We start from the raw sequence: 14609 nt of genomic DNA, 5'->3' as shown, positions 1-14609 counted from the left end.
TTTTGGGGAGACTGAACATATTAGCAAAAGTCTGAGTTGGTAAGTCTTAGGTCCAACAGAACAGATAGATGGCAATAAAAACAATACCATAGAGGCTCAGAATAAGTTAGAGGAAAAACAAAAAGAAATTGAGGAACTTATTCAACGAAGATCAAGTGTAATATATTATAATAATAAAGCATACTGGATGGAAAATGGGGGAAAAATACAAAATATATACAGTGGGGAGAACAAGTATTTGATACACTGCCGATTTTGCAGGTTTTCCTACTTACAAAGCATGTAGAGGTCTGTAATTTTTATCATAGGTACACTTCAACTATGAGAGACGGAATCTAAAACAAAAATCCAGAAAATCACATTGTATGATTTTTAAGTAATTAATTTGCATTTTATTGCATGACATAAGTATTTGATACATCAGAAAAGCAGAACTTAATATTTGGTACAGAAACCTTTGTTTGCAATTACAGAGATCATACGTTTCCTGTAGTTCTTGACTAGGTTTGCACACACTGCAGCAGGGATTTTGGCCCACTCCTCCCTACAGATCTTCTCCAGATCCTTCAGGTTTCAGGGCTGTCGCTGGGCAATACGGACTTTCAGCTCCCTCCAAAGATTTTCTATTGGGTTCAGGTCTGGAGACTGGCTAGGCCACTCCAGGACCTTGAGATGCTTCTTACGGAGCCACTCCTTAGTTGCCATGGCTGTGTGCTTCGTGTCGTTGTCATGCTGGAAGACCCAGCCACGACCCATCTTCAATGCTCTTACTGAGGGAAGGAGGTTGTTGGCCAAGATCTCGCGATACATGGCCCCATCCATCCTCCCCTCAATACGGTGCAGTCGTCCTGTCCCCTTTGCAGAAAAGCATCCCCAAAGAATGATGTTTCCACCTCCATGCTTCACGGTTGGGATGGTGTTCTTGGGGTTGTACTCATACTTCTTCTTCCTCCAAACACGGCGAGTGGAGTTAGACCAAAAAGCTCTATTTTTGTCTCATCAGACCACATGACCTTCTCCCATTCCTCCTCTGGATCATCCAGATGGTCATTGGCAAACTTCAGACGGGCCTGGACATGCACTGGCTTAAGCAGGGGGACCTTGCGTGCGCTGCAGGATTTTAATCCATGACGGCGTAGTGTGTTACTAATGGTTTTCTTTGAGACTGTGGTCCCAGCTCTCTTCAGGTCATTGACCAGGTCCTGCCGTGTAGTTCTGGGCTGATCCCTCACCTTCCTCATGATCATTGATGCCCCACGAGGTGAAATCTTGCATGGAGCCCCAGACCGAGGGTGATTGACCGTCATCTTGAACTTCTTCCATTTTCTAATAATTGCGCCAACAGTTGTTTCCTTCTCACCAAGCTGCTTGCCTATTGTCCTGTAGCCCATCCCAGCCTTGTGCAGGTCTACAATTTTATCCCTGATGTCCTTACACAGCTCTCTGGTCTTGGCCATTGTGGAGAGGTTGGAATCTGTTTGATTGAGTGTGTGGACAGGTGTCTTTTATACAGGTAACGAGTTCAAACAGGTGCAGTTAATACAGGTAATGAGTGGAGAACAGGAGGCCTTCTTAAAGAAAAACTAACAGGTCTGTGAGAGCCGGAATTCTTACTGGTTGGTAGGTGATCAAATACTTATGTCATGCAATAAAATGCAAATTAATTATTTAAAAATCATACAATGTGATTTTCTGGATTTTTGTTTTAGATTCCGTCTCTCACAGTTGAAGTGTACCTATGATAAAAATGACAGACCTCTACATGCTTTGTAAGTAGGAAAACCTGCAAAATCGGCAGTGTATCAAATACTTGTTCTCCCCACTGTATATATTTTTTTTTAAATCTTCATCGTAGAAATGCTACCAAAAAAAGAATTGACTAAAACTTGTTACAAATGACGAGGTCACCTATGATTCACCAAATTACATTTTGAAAGAGGAAGCAAAGTACTTTAAGCATATGTTTTTATTTGTTGCCTCCATCTATTAATAATGTAATATTAACAGCCATACAGAAATACTCATGTGAAGGTGAAATAACAGAGGAGGAACTTCTTGATGCAATTAAAGCCTTTAAGTCCAGTAAAACTCCAGGGCTGGATGGCATACCAGTTGAGGTATACCAAACCTTTTTTTGATATACTCAGAGGACCGTTATTAGCATGTTTTAACCACTCCTATAAAAATGGTAGATTATCAGACACTTAAGGTCTGATTTCATTATTACTGAAACAGGATACAAGTGGGAAATAGAAAGATCCAGTCCATTTAAAGAATTGGAGGCCTTCAGTGTTGTGATGCAAAATGTATAGCGCATAGGTATTGTCGGACATTATTAACTCTAATCAGACAGGTTTTTTACATGGACGATACATTGGAGAAAATATAAGGCTTTGAAAAGGCTTTTGATAAAGTACGACTGGAGTTTCTATATAAATGTCTGGAACATTTCAATTTTGGAGAATCTCTTGTAAAATGGGTTAAAGTTATGTATAGTAACCCTGGTGTAAAATAGTAAATAATGGCTACTTCTCAGAAAATGTAAAACTGTCAAGAGGAGTAAACCAAGGTTGTCCACTATCAGCGTATCTATTTATTATAGCCATCAAAATGTTAGCTATTAAAATCCGATCCAACAATAATATCAAGGGATTAGAAATACAGTCCTTAAAAACAAAGGTGTCATTGTACGCTGATGATTCATCTTCTTTTAAATCCACAGCCTCATAGAGGATATAGATACTTTTTCTAACCTCTCTGGATTTCAACCAAATTATGATTATGATACATATGTATTGAATCACAAAAAAATTCTACTTTTACTTTACCATGTAGTTTACCAATAAAAAGGTATGATGTGGATATTTTTTATTTTATTTTTTTTATTTTTTTATTTCACCTTTATTTAACCAGGTAGGCTAGTTGAGAACAAGTTCTCATTTGCAACTGCGACCTGGCCAAGATAAAGCATAGCAGTGTGAACAGACAACACAGAGTTACACATGGAGTAAACAATAAACAAGTCAATAACATGGTAGAAAAAAAAAAGAGAATCTATATACAATGTGTGCAAAAGGCATGAGGTAGGCAATAAATCGAATAATTACAATTTAGCAGATTAACACTGGAGTGATAAATCATCAGATGATCATGTGCAAGAAGAGATACTGGTGTGCAAAAGAGCAGAAAAGTAAATAAATAAAAGCAGTATGGGGGGTGAGGTAGGTAAATTGGGTGGGTAGTTTACAGATGGACTATGTACAGCTGCAGCGATCGGTTAGCTGCTCGGATAGCAGATTTTTAAAGTTGTTGAGGGAGATAAAAGTCTCCAACTTCAGAGATTTTTGCAATTCGTTCCAGTCGCAGGCAGCAGAGAACTGGAAGGAAAGGCGTCCAAATGAGGTTTTGGCTTTAGGGATGATCAGTGAGATACACCTGCTGGAGCGCGTGTTGCAGGTGGGTGTAGCCATCGTGACCAGTGAACTGAGATAAGGCGGCACTTTACCTAGGATAGCCTTGTAGATGACCTGGAGCCAGTGGGTCTGACGACGAACATGTAGCGAGGGCCAGCCGACTAGGGCATACAGGTCGCAGTGGTGGGTCGTATAAGGTGCTTTAGTAACAAAACGAATGGCACTGTGATAAACTGCATCCAGTTTGCTGAGTAGAGTATTGGAAGCTATTTTGTAGATGACATCGCCGAAGTCGAGGATCGGTAGGATAGTCAGTTTTACTAGGGTAAGTTTGGCGGCGTGAGTGAAGGAGGCTTTGTTGCGGAATAGAAAGCCGATTCTTGCTTTGATTTTGGATTGGAGATGTTTGATATGAGTCTGGAAGGAGAGTTTGCAGTCTAGCCAGACACCTAGGTACTTATAGATGTCCACATATTCTAGGTCGGAACCGTCCAGGGTGGTGATGCTAGTCGGGCGTGCGGGTGCAGGCAGCGAGCGGTTGAAAAGCATGCATTTGGTTTTACTAGCGTTTAAGAGCAGTTGGAGGCCACGGAAGGAGTGTTGTATGGCATTGAAGCTCGTTTGGAGGTTAGATAGTACAGTGTCCAAGGAAGGGCCGGAAGTATATAGAATGGTGTCGTCTGCGTAGAGGTGGATCAGGGAATCGCCCGCAGCAAGAGCAACATCATTGATGTATACAGAGAAAAGAGTCGGCCCGAGAATTGAACCCTGTGGTACCCCCATAGAGACTGCCAGAGGACCGGACAACATGCCCTCCGATTTGACACACTGAACTCTGTCTGCAAAGTAGTTGGTGAACCAGGCAAGGCAGTCATTAGAAAAACCGAGGCTACTGAGTCTGCCGATAAGAATATGGTGATTGACAGAGTCGAAAGCCTTGGCCAGGTCGATGAAGACGGCTGCACAGTAATGTCTTTTATCGATGGCGGTTATGATATCGTTTAGTACCTTGAGCGTGGCTGAGGTGCACCCATGACCGGCTCGGAAACCGGATTGCACAGCGGAGAAGGTACGGTGGGATTCGATATACTCAGTATACATATAAAATAAATATATGATCCCACTCCAATAAGTTTTGTTTTTTTAAATAGAAAGTTAGCAAAAGTAGATAAGATCTTGCTACCATGGAAAGGTAAATACCTTTTTGTGGAAAAATCACCCTGATTAACCCTTTAGTCATATCCCAGATTACCTACTTGCTTATGCCTACACCTAGCGAACATTTGTTTAAATTATATGAGAAAAATATATAAAATGTTATTTGGAACGGCAAGCTAGACAAAATTAAACGGGCCTATTTATATAATAAATATGAATTCGGAGGGCAGAAATGATTAAATATTAAAGCATTAGACCTCTCACTAAAGGCTTCAGTCATGCAAAAGTTATGCTTAAATCCAAACTGGTTCTCTAGCAAATTAGTAAAAATGTCTCCCCCTATGTTCAAGAAAGGCCTTTTTCCCTTGATTCAGATTACAACCTCTCACTTTCAGTTATTTTAAAAGGAAATCATCTCTCAAATATCATTATTTTTAAAATAAGCCATAGAAAGTTGGTTGCAATTTCAATTTAATCTACCAGAAAAGACAGAGCAAGGACTATTGTGGTCAAACTCAAATATACTAATTGATAAAAAATATCTAAAAACCAGTTTTTGCTTTGTCGTTATGGGGTATTGTGTGTGTGGGGGGGGGGGGGGGGGGGGGGGGGGGGGGGCACTATTTAATCCATTTTAGAATAAGGCTGTAACGTAACAAAGGTGTCTGAATACTTTCCGAATGCACTGTAATAATGAATGACATAGGCCTAATTGGGCCTCAACCCCATTGAACACCTTTGGGATGAATTGGAACGCTGTCTGAGAGCCAGGCCTAATCGCCCAGTCAGTGCCCGACCTCACTAATGCTCTTGTGGCTGAATGGAAGCAAGTCCCCGCAGCAATGTTCCAACATCTAGTGGAAAGTCTTCCCAGAAGAGTGGAGGCTGTTGTGGCAGCAAAGGGGGGATCAACTCCATATTAATGCAGATGATTTTTGGAATGAGATGTTTGACTAGCAGGTGTCCACATACTTTTGGTAATGTGGTGTATTTATAATGTTGTAGACGATAACCATCTGATAAAGTGTTTGTTAAGCTGCATTTGAAGTGGCATGTGATTTGCATCCACTGCTTGGTAAACAAAGATATTTCTGATGTCAAACTGCACGTGCAACTTTTCATGACACGGCTCGGGAAACGGGTCTGTAGGGATGATTAGAGAGGCTGGGACCTGTGCTCATTGTGTGGAGGCTTCCCATTTGACTCTATCAGGTCATGCACTGTATAGAGATGTCCTAACACCTTGTCCTTTCCCTCTCCCACAGAGCCATCAGTCTTCTGGGGAAGACATGGAGATCTCGGATGAGGACGACATGCCAGGCACGCCCACGCACAGTGGCGACTGTGCCAAAGGCATCGTGGTCCACTCTGCTGTGTCCCCCATGCAGTCTATGCCCCTCCCACCCCCCGGCTTTCATCCTCTACCTCCCCAAGCGGGCTTCGGTCTTCCACACCTGGCATCTGGAGTGCCCCACCCCATGCTGCCTCACCTCTACCCCCATGGCATGGTGCCCATGATGCAGATTGAGCTGATGAGCTGCCTGCCTCAATGGGGCAGCGTTCACATGTCCTTCCAGATGCAGACCCAAATGCTGAGTCGCATGGCCCAGACCCGGGGGCCCTACCCCTACCCACCCTTCATGAACACAGGAGGGACGGCTTCAGCTGGGTCAGCAGCCACGCAGTTTGGGGGTCCCTACATACCCTTGTCCATGAGTAGCACCCCAGCTGCCAGTGCAGGGGGCCACGGGCAGCAACCTTGGCCCCATCCTAGCATGCCCAAGTTCAACCCTGCCGTTCCTCCACCGGGCTACGAGGCTAAGAAGGAGGATCCTCACAAGGCCACTGTGGAAGGGGTGCTGCTGGTCATCGTCAAGGAGCTGAAGGCCATCATGAAGAGGGACCTCAACCGTAAGATGGTGGAGGTGGTAGCCTTTAGGGCCTTTGACGAGTGGTGGGATAAAAAAGAACACTCAGCCAAGGTGAGTCATACTTCAAATCCAGCTCCTATCTAGTCTCACTTCAGTCTCACGTGAACAGTCAATTCTGAGATTATGTGGATTTAAAAAAAAAAAAAAGTATTATTATATATATTTTTTTAACTAAGCACCGGCATGTCAATGTTGGTTTAGCTCAAATATATATCCCTCAGTCTTTTTGTGGCCATTGTTGCTTGGATACAAAATGTATGTTTTTAGGAAAGCCTCATTTAGAACTCCTGGAATGTTTTGTATCAGAAAAGCTCAACTAACCTCATATTTTTGCGAAGTCGAAGGTTTAGAGTGAGAATTTATTTGAATGCGTTGAAATGATGGACTCTTGACAACAAGGTAGGTATATCAGAGCTATATATTTAGAGAATTTGGTTAGTTGAATGAGTTTGGTTAATTGAAATGGGTGAAATCGTTGAGTGCAAAGGACATTGCTGTGTGAACTGGCTAGGTTGTTGTACTTTGCTATTTCACAAACTCTAGCTACCATTTAATTGTAATGACATGACTATTCAAGCTAGGTATTCTCCTGCGTTAACTAGCCAGATAGCAAACAGGCTTGTGAGTACCATGTTGTTGTTCATCCCCCAGGCGTCCCTGACCCCGGTGAAGGCTGGCGAGGAGGAGAAGGAGAAGCCCAAGCCCAAAGAGACCATGGGCTCCAGTCTACTGGAGAACTGGAACAAGGGAGAAGGCCTAGGCTATGAGGGTATGGGCCTGGGCATCGGCCTCCGAGGAGCCATCCGCCTGCCCTCCTTCAAGGTACCACCAGCCACTTTTAGGATTGATTAAGAATATGTCTAAAGGGCTCTGGTGCTTTGTAAAATCGTTCAACAATTGTGTTTGTCAGAGATGATTAATGTGTGTGTGTGTCTTCAGGTGAAGAGGAAGGACCCTCCTGATGCCACCTCCACCGGGGACACTAAGCGAGCGCGACCCTCCACGCCTGTGGACGATGAGCTGGAGGACATAGCGGAGCTTCCAGAAGACGGGTCCAGGATGGACGAGGACAGCGCGGCATTACGGAGGCGACATGCGCGGCCGCTGGAGCTGGACAGCGAGGGAGAGGAGGAAGTAGAGACTTCTGGGAAAGAGGAGTCTCTGTCCGATAGGGAGGAGGAGCCTGACGAGACAGAGGCCTCTGAGAGGTTGTCATCGGGCAAGGTGAGCTGTCAATCAATCAGGACCACATGTCCTAGAATGGTAGATGAACTGTTAACCATCACAACTTTCAACAGGTGCTTCAGCTCATTGGGAGAAGGCAACCTGAGGCATCATACTGTAGACCAATGTTTTTAATAATAGCTTTTAACCTCTGTGATTGGACCTTTCAGGAGAGTGGAGAGGATGAGGACGAAGATGAGGCGGCCTCAACCAGTGATGATGAATCATCGGAGTCGTCGGATGAGGGTAAATCCACGCTTATGTCAAAGACCATAGTTATTTGGTACTGTATGTAAACTCTGCCTCTGTAACTTGTCCTATTCTCTCTCCTCCTCGCTCCCACAGACGTTGCCAGTTCAGCATCCTCGAAAGTTGTCTCTGATTCCTCTGCGAGTGGGGACTCCTCTGACTATGATTCCAGTTCAGAGGAGGAGGCAGAAGAAGAAGAGGAGGAAGAGGAGGAGGAGGAGGCGGCGGTAGATGTGGAGAGTCTACCGGATAAAGACGAGGACCGGGTTCGGACATCTTCGTCCTCATCCTCCTCTTCGTCTTCCTCATCTGGGGAGGAGGTGGAGCCCAAGGCACCCAGCACTCCCTTAGGTCCTCCCCCAGAGGACGAGCCCTCCGAGCTGGCTTGTTTAGAGGAAGACCAGAGGCCTAGGGAGGGGCTGAAGCTCAAGCCCAACCACAGATCCCTCAGCGAGGTGGCGGGAGCAGTGGAGCCTGGCCGGACCAGCCTGGAGGACCTCCGGCCCCCTTCACCCAAAGGAGTCCCAGGTCTTAACCCTCTCCTGTTACCTAACCACACAAGCTTTGTGTTTCAGATGCCATTTCAGATGTTACACTCTGCATATTTTAACTGACAGATTGTCATGACATGTTGGTTGTCTTTCAGCTGAGGAGTCGGACCTTGACCTGGAAGTCGCCATCCCTGTATTGAAGACAGAGCCCCAGGATGATGTTACTAACCTGCGGCCGCCCACCCCGACAGGCTCCCTGGCTGACAGCGACCAGGACTCTCGACCCAAGGCCCACACAGAGGACAAGGATCTGCCCTGTACGCCAGGTAGAGGGGCTTCCACATCCCTGGAGCCCGACACAGCCCTCCTAAGATCCCTAGTAGTCCCACCTATGCACCTCCCCCTCCCCCCTTACCCAGCCATGGGAGGCCACTCCCTCCTGCTACCGCCTCCCGGCCCCATGCCGGACCTCCCCCTCCCCTTGAGGGCCAGGCTGTCCACAGACGAGGATGTGCCCCGCACCCCTGGCAGGGACCTGATGGACCGGGCAAGGGGCCTGGGCAAGTCCCAGAACAGCACCGAGAACGTGCCCGTCACGCCTGGCAGCGATGCCCCTCTGACTGGCAGCAGCCTGGTCAGCCTCAGCTCCCCCCACATATCCGGCAGCCCCTTCTCCTACCCTGCCCAGTCCCCTGTCCTGAGTGCAGGTATCCCCCGAACCCCCGGCAGAGATCTGACCTTTACCCCTGTCTTCCCAGACCCCACAGCCCTGGCTGCTGGCCTTCCCATCCACCGGAAAGCCTCTTCAGAAAGCCCGCTGTTCAAGGAGCCTCCACTCAGCACCTTGGCCAGTCAGACCTTGCCCCCCGGCTCCCTCCAGGGACAGGCCTTAACCAGCGTGCCAAAAGACCTGCCTGCTGTCCCGGCCTTAGACCTCCCAGTGCCCCCAGACATAACCCCGCCTAAGAGGAAGCCTGGGCGACCCAAGAGTAAAAAGGCTGCAGCTCTGGCAGCTCTGGCAGCACTGACTTCTCCTAAGACTGAGCCTATGGAGCTCTCGGCGACTCCCACCTCCATGCCCCCCTCTTTGCCTCACGATGCCCAGCTCAGAGAACTCTCTGCAGACACGGCTGCTGCAGCCACTCTTCCTGACATTCCCGGCTACGTTGGGCTAGACTCCTCCACAGTGGGCCTGGACTTCCGGGAAGGGGAGCCAGAGCCGCATACGGCTCTGCCCCTTGACGACCGGTTCCTCCCCTATGAAGAAGAGGAGCGTGTGCAGAAGCCTGCCCGTAAGGTGCGGCGAGGGTGTGAAAAGCTGCTGCTGGCCAGCCACTCCCCCGCGACCACGCCGCCACGGCCCCACTACGTTCCACGTCCACGCTCGGAGTTTGAGGAGATGACCATCCTGTACGACATCTGGAACGACGGCATCGATGAGGAGGACATCCGGCACCTGCAGGTCACCTACGACAAGATGCTGCAGCAGGACAACGGCAACGACTGGCTCAACGACACGCTGTGGGTCCAGCACCCTCATATCCTTTACTGTTGATAATATTACTGCCCATTTTATTGCTAGTACATTCATATTTGCCTTTAACTGTATAGCAATGATAGGGCCATCTGCTGCCTCTCTACTCGAATACAAACAAGTTAGTCTGTTTTTGTCCTGAAGTGTTGTTCCTTTGTTGTCCTTTTTTCCCCTGTTCTTTTTGGTATTGCTTAGTCATCAAGCAATTTAGATAGTTGTACATTTAGAAATGCTTGGTCATGGTTCGACCAACCCAAGGTTTAGCCTTCTCCGAAAGCCTTTTAGAATGATTTCCCTTGACTCCCCTGTACCTACCAACATCCCAGCGGTGAAGAGGAAGAGGAGGGACGATGGCATGAGGGATCACATGACTGGCTGTGCCCGTAGCGAGGGCTACTACAAGATCGACAAGAAGGACAAGATCAAATACCTCAACAGCAACAAGCACCTGCTGGAGGAGGGGCCCATAGACATGCAGGTGGGTTTCAGCAGAGTGGGCTGATGGCCTTGAGTTCTCATCAGCAAGGGTGTCTGTTCATCTGTGCGTTTGTGTGTCTCGACGCGTCCGTTTGCCTTGAGTAGGAGCTCATTGTGTCTTCCTTCTTAATTTCCCCTCTGTCACTCAATCTCCTTCTCTCCCTTCCTCCGTCTCTCTCTGCAGGGCAAGAGCATTCCCGCGCAGCCCCTGGTCTCCACCAGAGCTGGCTCTGAGCGGAGGTCTGAACAGCGCCGCCTGCTGTCCTCTTTCAGCTGTGACAGCGACCTGCTCAAGTTCAACCAGCTGAAGGTACCAAAGGCCAAACACAGCCCACACACAACCACTGTTATTTTACTCTTGTTAATGTGTCAATGCAATACTGTCACTTCAATTTGTCCTGTTTTTTTAAACTCTTTCCCCAGTTCCGTAAGAAGAAGATTCGGTTCTGTAAGTCGCATATCCACGACTGGGGTTTGTTTGCTATGGAGCCAATTGCTGCTGACGAGATGGTGATTGAGTACGTGGGTCAGAACATCCGGCAGGTGAGTAGAACACAACTGTCTCCTCAGTCTGAGGGAGGTTATGCGCAGACGGGAAGCATTCTAGAGATTATCCGACAACACAAACGTGTACTTTGTGCCGGCTGCAAATCGTCATGTCCTACAGGTGACTGTTAAGCAGGCTAAGTGTAAACCCATCCAATCCTATGACCAGGTGATTGCTGACATGAGGGAGAAGCGCTACGAGGACGAGGGCATCGGGAGCAGCTACATGTTCCGTGTGGACCACGACACCATCATAGACGCCACCAAGTGTGGCAACTTCGCCCGCTTCATCAACCACAGCTGCAATGTAAGTGTCTCCTCTCAATCAAAACTGAATCTAGTCAATGTCAATTCGTTGACCCAATTTCACATTGCTAGGCTAGCAAACACGTTGACGCTAACACCTCTGTTTTGTTCGTCTTCTCAGCCCAACTGCTACGCTAAGGTGATCACAGTGGAGTCCCAAAAGAAGATCGTCATCTACTCCCGACAACCCATCAATGTCAACGAGGAGATCACCTACGACTACAAGTTCCCCATCGAGGACGAGAAGATCCCCTGCTTGTGTGGGGCAGAGAACTGTAGGGGAACGTTGAACTAACGTTAGTCCCTGGCCAAGGGGAAACTCCCGGAAAACAACAAGCACTGTTACCAACCAACGTTGTTCCCCCATTCCCTGGACACACACACAGAGACACCATGCTAAAAACACAAGGACAAAAGAGGAGGGGTGGAAGAACCAGGAGATGGGTAAACAACCCATCGTCTGGATACAGTGCAGCTACCTGTCTGGGACTCTTTTTATACACGCAGATATTTACTCAAGATTGTTTACGATTCCAGGTGCTCTTTAAAATGGACATAAACATGGGTTTTCTACTACTCTGCCAGTGACCCTTTGAATTTCCACAATGCTGTACACCATCTGGCTTCCTGGTGCAGCACCCTTAATTGTTTTGTGTTCTATTCAGCATGGTTCCCCCCAGGTCTGGTCTTGGCTTGTACAGTTTTACCTACTCCAGCTTTTCTCATAAGCTTTACGGAGACCATGTGGAACGTAGCCCCCCATTTTCTATGTACACACACACTTCTAGCTGCTCATTAATACTGTTGACGCGCACAATGAAAACACTTGGCCGTGGGAGGGTCACCGCTTCCCCCGCGGGAGATGACACTATTCTCACCATTTTGGTGGTCATAGTGGCACATACAGGAAGTAGGTTTGGGGTCTTGAGAACTGGGTTTGCCACCCAAGGAGAAGCCTGCGGGGATGCCTCCATTTGCTTAACCCACCCTTTTTGTTTTCATAGTAAATGCAGAAAACTGATGTAATTGGAGCTACAGAATGAGTCATTGTGTCATCAATTCACCAACATGTGGAGATCACTGGAGTGCAGATGAATCCACACCTGCTCATTCCAGCAAACAATATAGAGTATGCTGCTGTCTGTTACTTTATTTAAACATGAAGGAATACGTTTTCAGAGATTTGTCAAATGTTATTCCAATGGTTTTGCCATCCTTTGTTGTCATTCAGAAATGACCCTTCGTACCGTCTTGTCTTCCCCCAAAAACACTATTGTATTTTGCTTGCAATGAGTGAATGTACTGCCCTCTGTAGGCCATACTGTAGAAATAGGGAATGGGAATATAATGCAAGATGGGTTCCTTAAAAAGTTAACACAATTGAACCTTTACACCATAGTGTAGTATAGTGTTTCCAAAAGCAACCATAGGCACATCATTCCTTCCATAGCAAACTTTGTTATCCCTGCACAGTGAGACTGCTGATGCAGATTGTATTGAAATGTTTTGACTTCATGATGCCTTCTTACCTCCAACATGACATCCATCCATGTCAATCTGGTTGCTGAGGTTACCATGTTATAGAGGTGATTGACCATTTAAAAGACTGTTCTAAGGAAGGGTTCCGATCCGTACAGCTGATGAGTGAATAGCAATTTGAACTAGTATTATTAGGTTTAGGCTTTTCGTCATGCTTAGATTTATTCCTAAAGCTTATCCAATGTTGTCTGGAAGCCATACAGATGTCCATTGCATTTCCAGTGTTAAATCTTGAGAGAAGCATTTATTCAATGCTCTATAAAGTTGACAACAGGAAAATGATAGTAAAAATAGGTGAAACCTAGGTAAATGTAATTCCAATGTTCTCACATGACTGCAGTTAAGAGGAACTTTTTACATTATAATTACCTTGACAAAAGCCTTGGACTGTGGGGGTGTGGCTAGAGAAGAAGGCAGTTTATAAACGTAAGTTAAATCACAAGTGTCATATACATGTCTACGCTTCTGGGGTTTCCATGACTACAGGGCAAAAGTGTTTCTGAAATCTGCCGCTTGCAACTGTGTTAATGCGCATGCACTATTATGAAATGCTGTCTACTTTCGCCTGTGTGAATGTGTTTGTATTGTATGACATGAATGTGTGTGGTTTACGTGACATTGTTTTTATTTTACTGGCTGGTGGTGTGTTGGTGATGACTGGTTTAGGTGTTCTCACCCCATGGTGCTTCTTTGTAACATGTCTGGTCCCTCACGGTACAAGTTCAGTATTCTACTCGGCATACAGAAGTGTTTCTAATGTAAAACAACCCAATAGACCTTGCACTATCACCACCACACTAAGAACCCCAAGCTTCAATCTTCTGTGTGTGTTTGTCTCTTGTCATTCAGTTTCATGAATCATTGCTGTTTTTGAATGCACTGGATGCTTGCACTTCTGCTTACGCCCTCCGAGCCAATCAGAAGTCTGACGACCAAGTAATTCATTGCTTCTCATTCAGTCGGATAGTTCATAGTGCTTTTTTTAACAACCGTGATGTTTATATTGTACAGGATCACTTGTATAGAAAAATACCTGAAGCTTTTTTTTTTTTAATCTATCGTCATGGGGAATACATAAAATGATGCATCTTTTTTTTTTTTTTTAACAAAAAAGATTGAGTATTTGAAGTGGTCTTTTCAGGGATCAGTAAAAAAAAAAGTTATCTTAAAAAAAACATGGGTTTAATTGTTTATTTAAAGGAAAGGTGCATCTTGTACAGAGAAAAAATCTCCACTTCCCTTTGAAAGATTGTTTCTTGTAGAAACGTCTTCATTTTTTTCTGCCCATTTCCTTTGTAATCTTAAAATGAATAAATACTTTAACTGTGAATATATATATATATTTTTGTTCCGGGGGATTTGCTACAGAAATACAGCTGAGAGATCTGTGTCAGACAGAGCTGGTGAAGCTGGTGGCAGTATTTTCAGCTTGTGTCAAGCTTTATTTAGTATTTTTTGTTGTAAATTCTATGAAAACCTGTTTGCAGTGTGGAGAAAGAAAAAAACATGGTGCAGAAATGACATGGGAATGGGGTGGAATCATCAGCCTGTTCCTCATGTCTATTTATTACACAACAAATGTATGAAAAATAAAATCATAGAAAATAAAGGCATTTCTTTCAAATGATTGAGTTAATACATTAAATTTCAGTGTTCAGACAGCAATTACTGGATGATTGTTTATGTACAGTAAACCATTAGTATCAACTGACACACAGGACGTTGGACAAATAACATTTCC

General features: G+C 45.7%; 1 protein-coding gene across 2 annotated transcripts in view; it reads left to right on the top strand.

Annotated features, from left to right (window-relative positions):
* The window catches only part of LOC139544503 (histone-lysine N-methyltransferase SETD1B-A-like), a 30085-nt gene extending 15887 nt beyond the window's left edge, over nucleotides 1-14198 (top strand). For both annotated transcript variants that reach the window (XM_071351659.1, XM_071351658.1), the window contains 11 exons: nucleotides 5837-6553; nucleotides 7154-7324; nucleotides 7442-7726; nucleotides 7897-7972; nucleotides 8072-8503; nucleotides 8622-10004; nucleotides 10312-10478; nucleotides 10662-10787; nucleotides 10901-11020; nucleotides 11193-11330; nucleotides 11451-14198. In XM_071351659.1, the coding sequence (XP_071207760.1) occupies nucleotides 5837-6553; nucleotides 7154-7324; nucleotides 7442-7726; nucleotides 7897-7972; nucleotides 8072-8503; nucleotides 8622-10004; nucleotides 10312-10478; nucleotides 10662-10787; nucleotides 10901-11020; nucleotides 11193-11330; nucleotides 11451-11624 (3789 nt within the window). In that variant the 3' untranslated portion in view covers nucleotides 11625-14198. The remainder of the gene's footprint in view (nucleotides 1-5836; nucleotides 6554-7153; nucleotides 7325-7441; nucleotides 7727-7896; nucleotides 7973-8071; nucleotides 8504-8621; nucleotides 10005-10311; nucleotides 10479-10661; nucleotides 10788-10900; nucleotides 11021-11192; nucleotides 11331-11450) is intronic.
* The last annotated feature ends 411 nt before the right edge of the window (nucleotides 14199-14609 follow it).

The sequence above is a fragment of the Salvelinus alpinus genome, chromosome 18 (genome assembly GCF_045679555.1).
Source record: "Salvelinus alpinus chromosome 18, SLU_Salpinus.1, whole genome shotgun sequence".
Taxonomy (NCBI): Eukaryota; Metazoa; Chordata; class Actinopteri; order Salmoniformes; family Salmonidae; genus Salvelinus; species Salvelinus alpinus.
The sequence above is the reverse complement of the archived record's forward strand: the minus strand, read 5'-3'. Positions and strand labels throughout refer to the sequence as shown.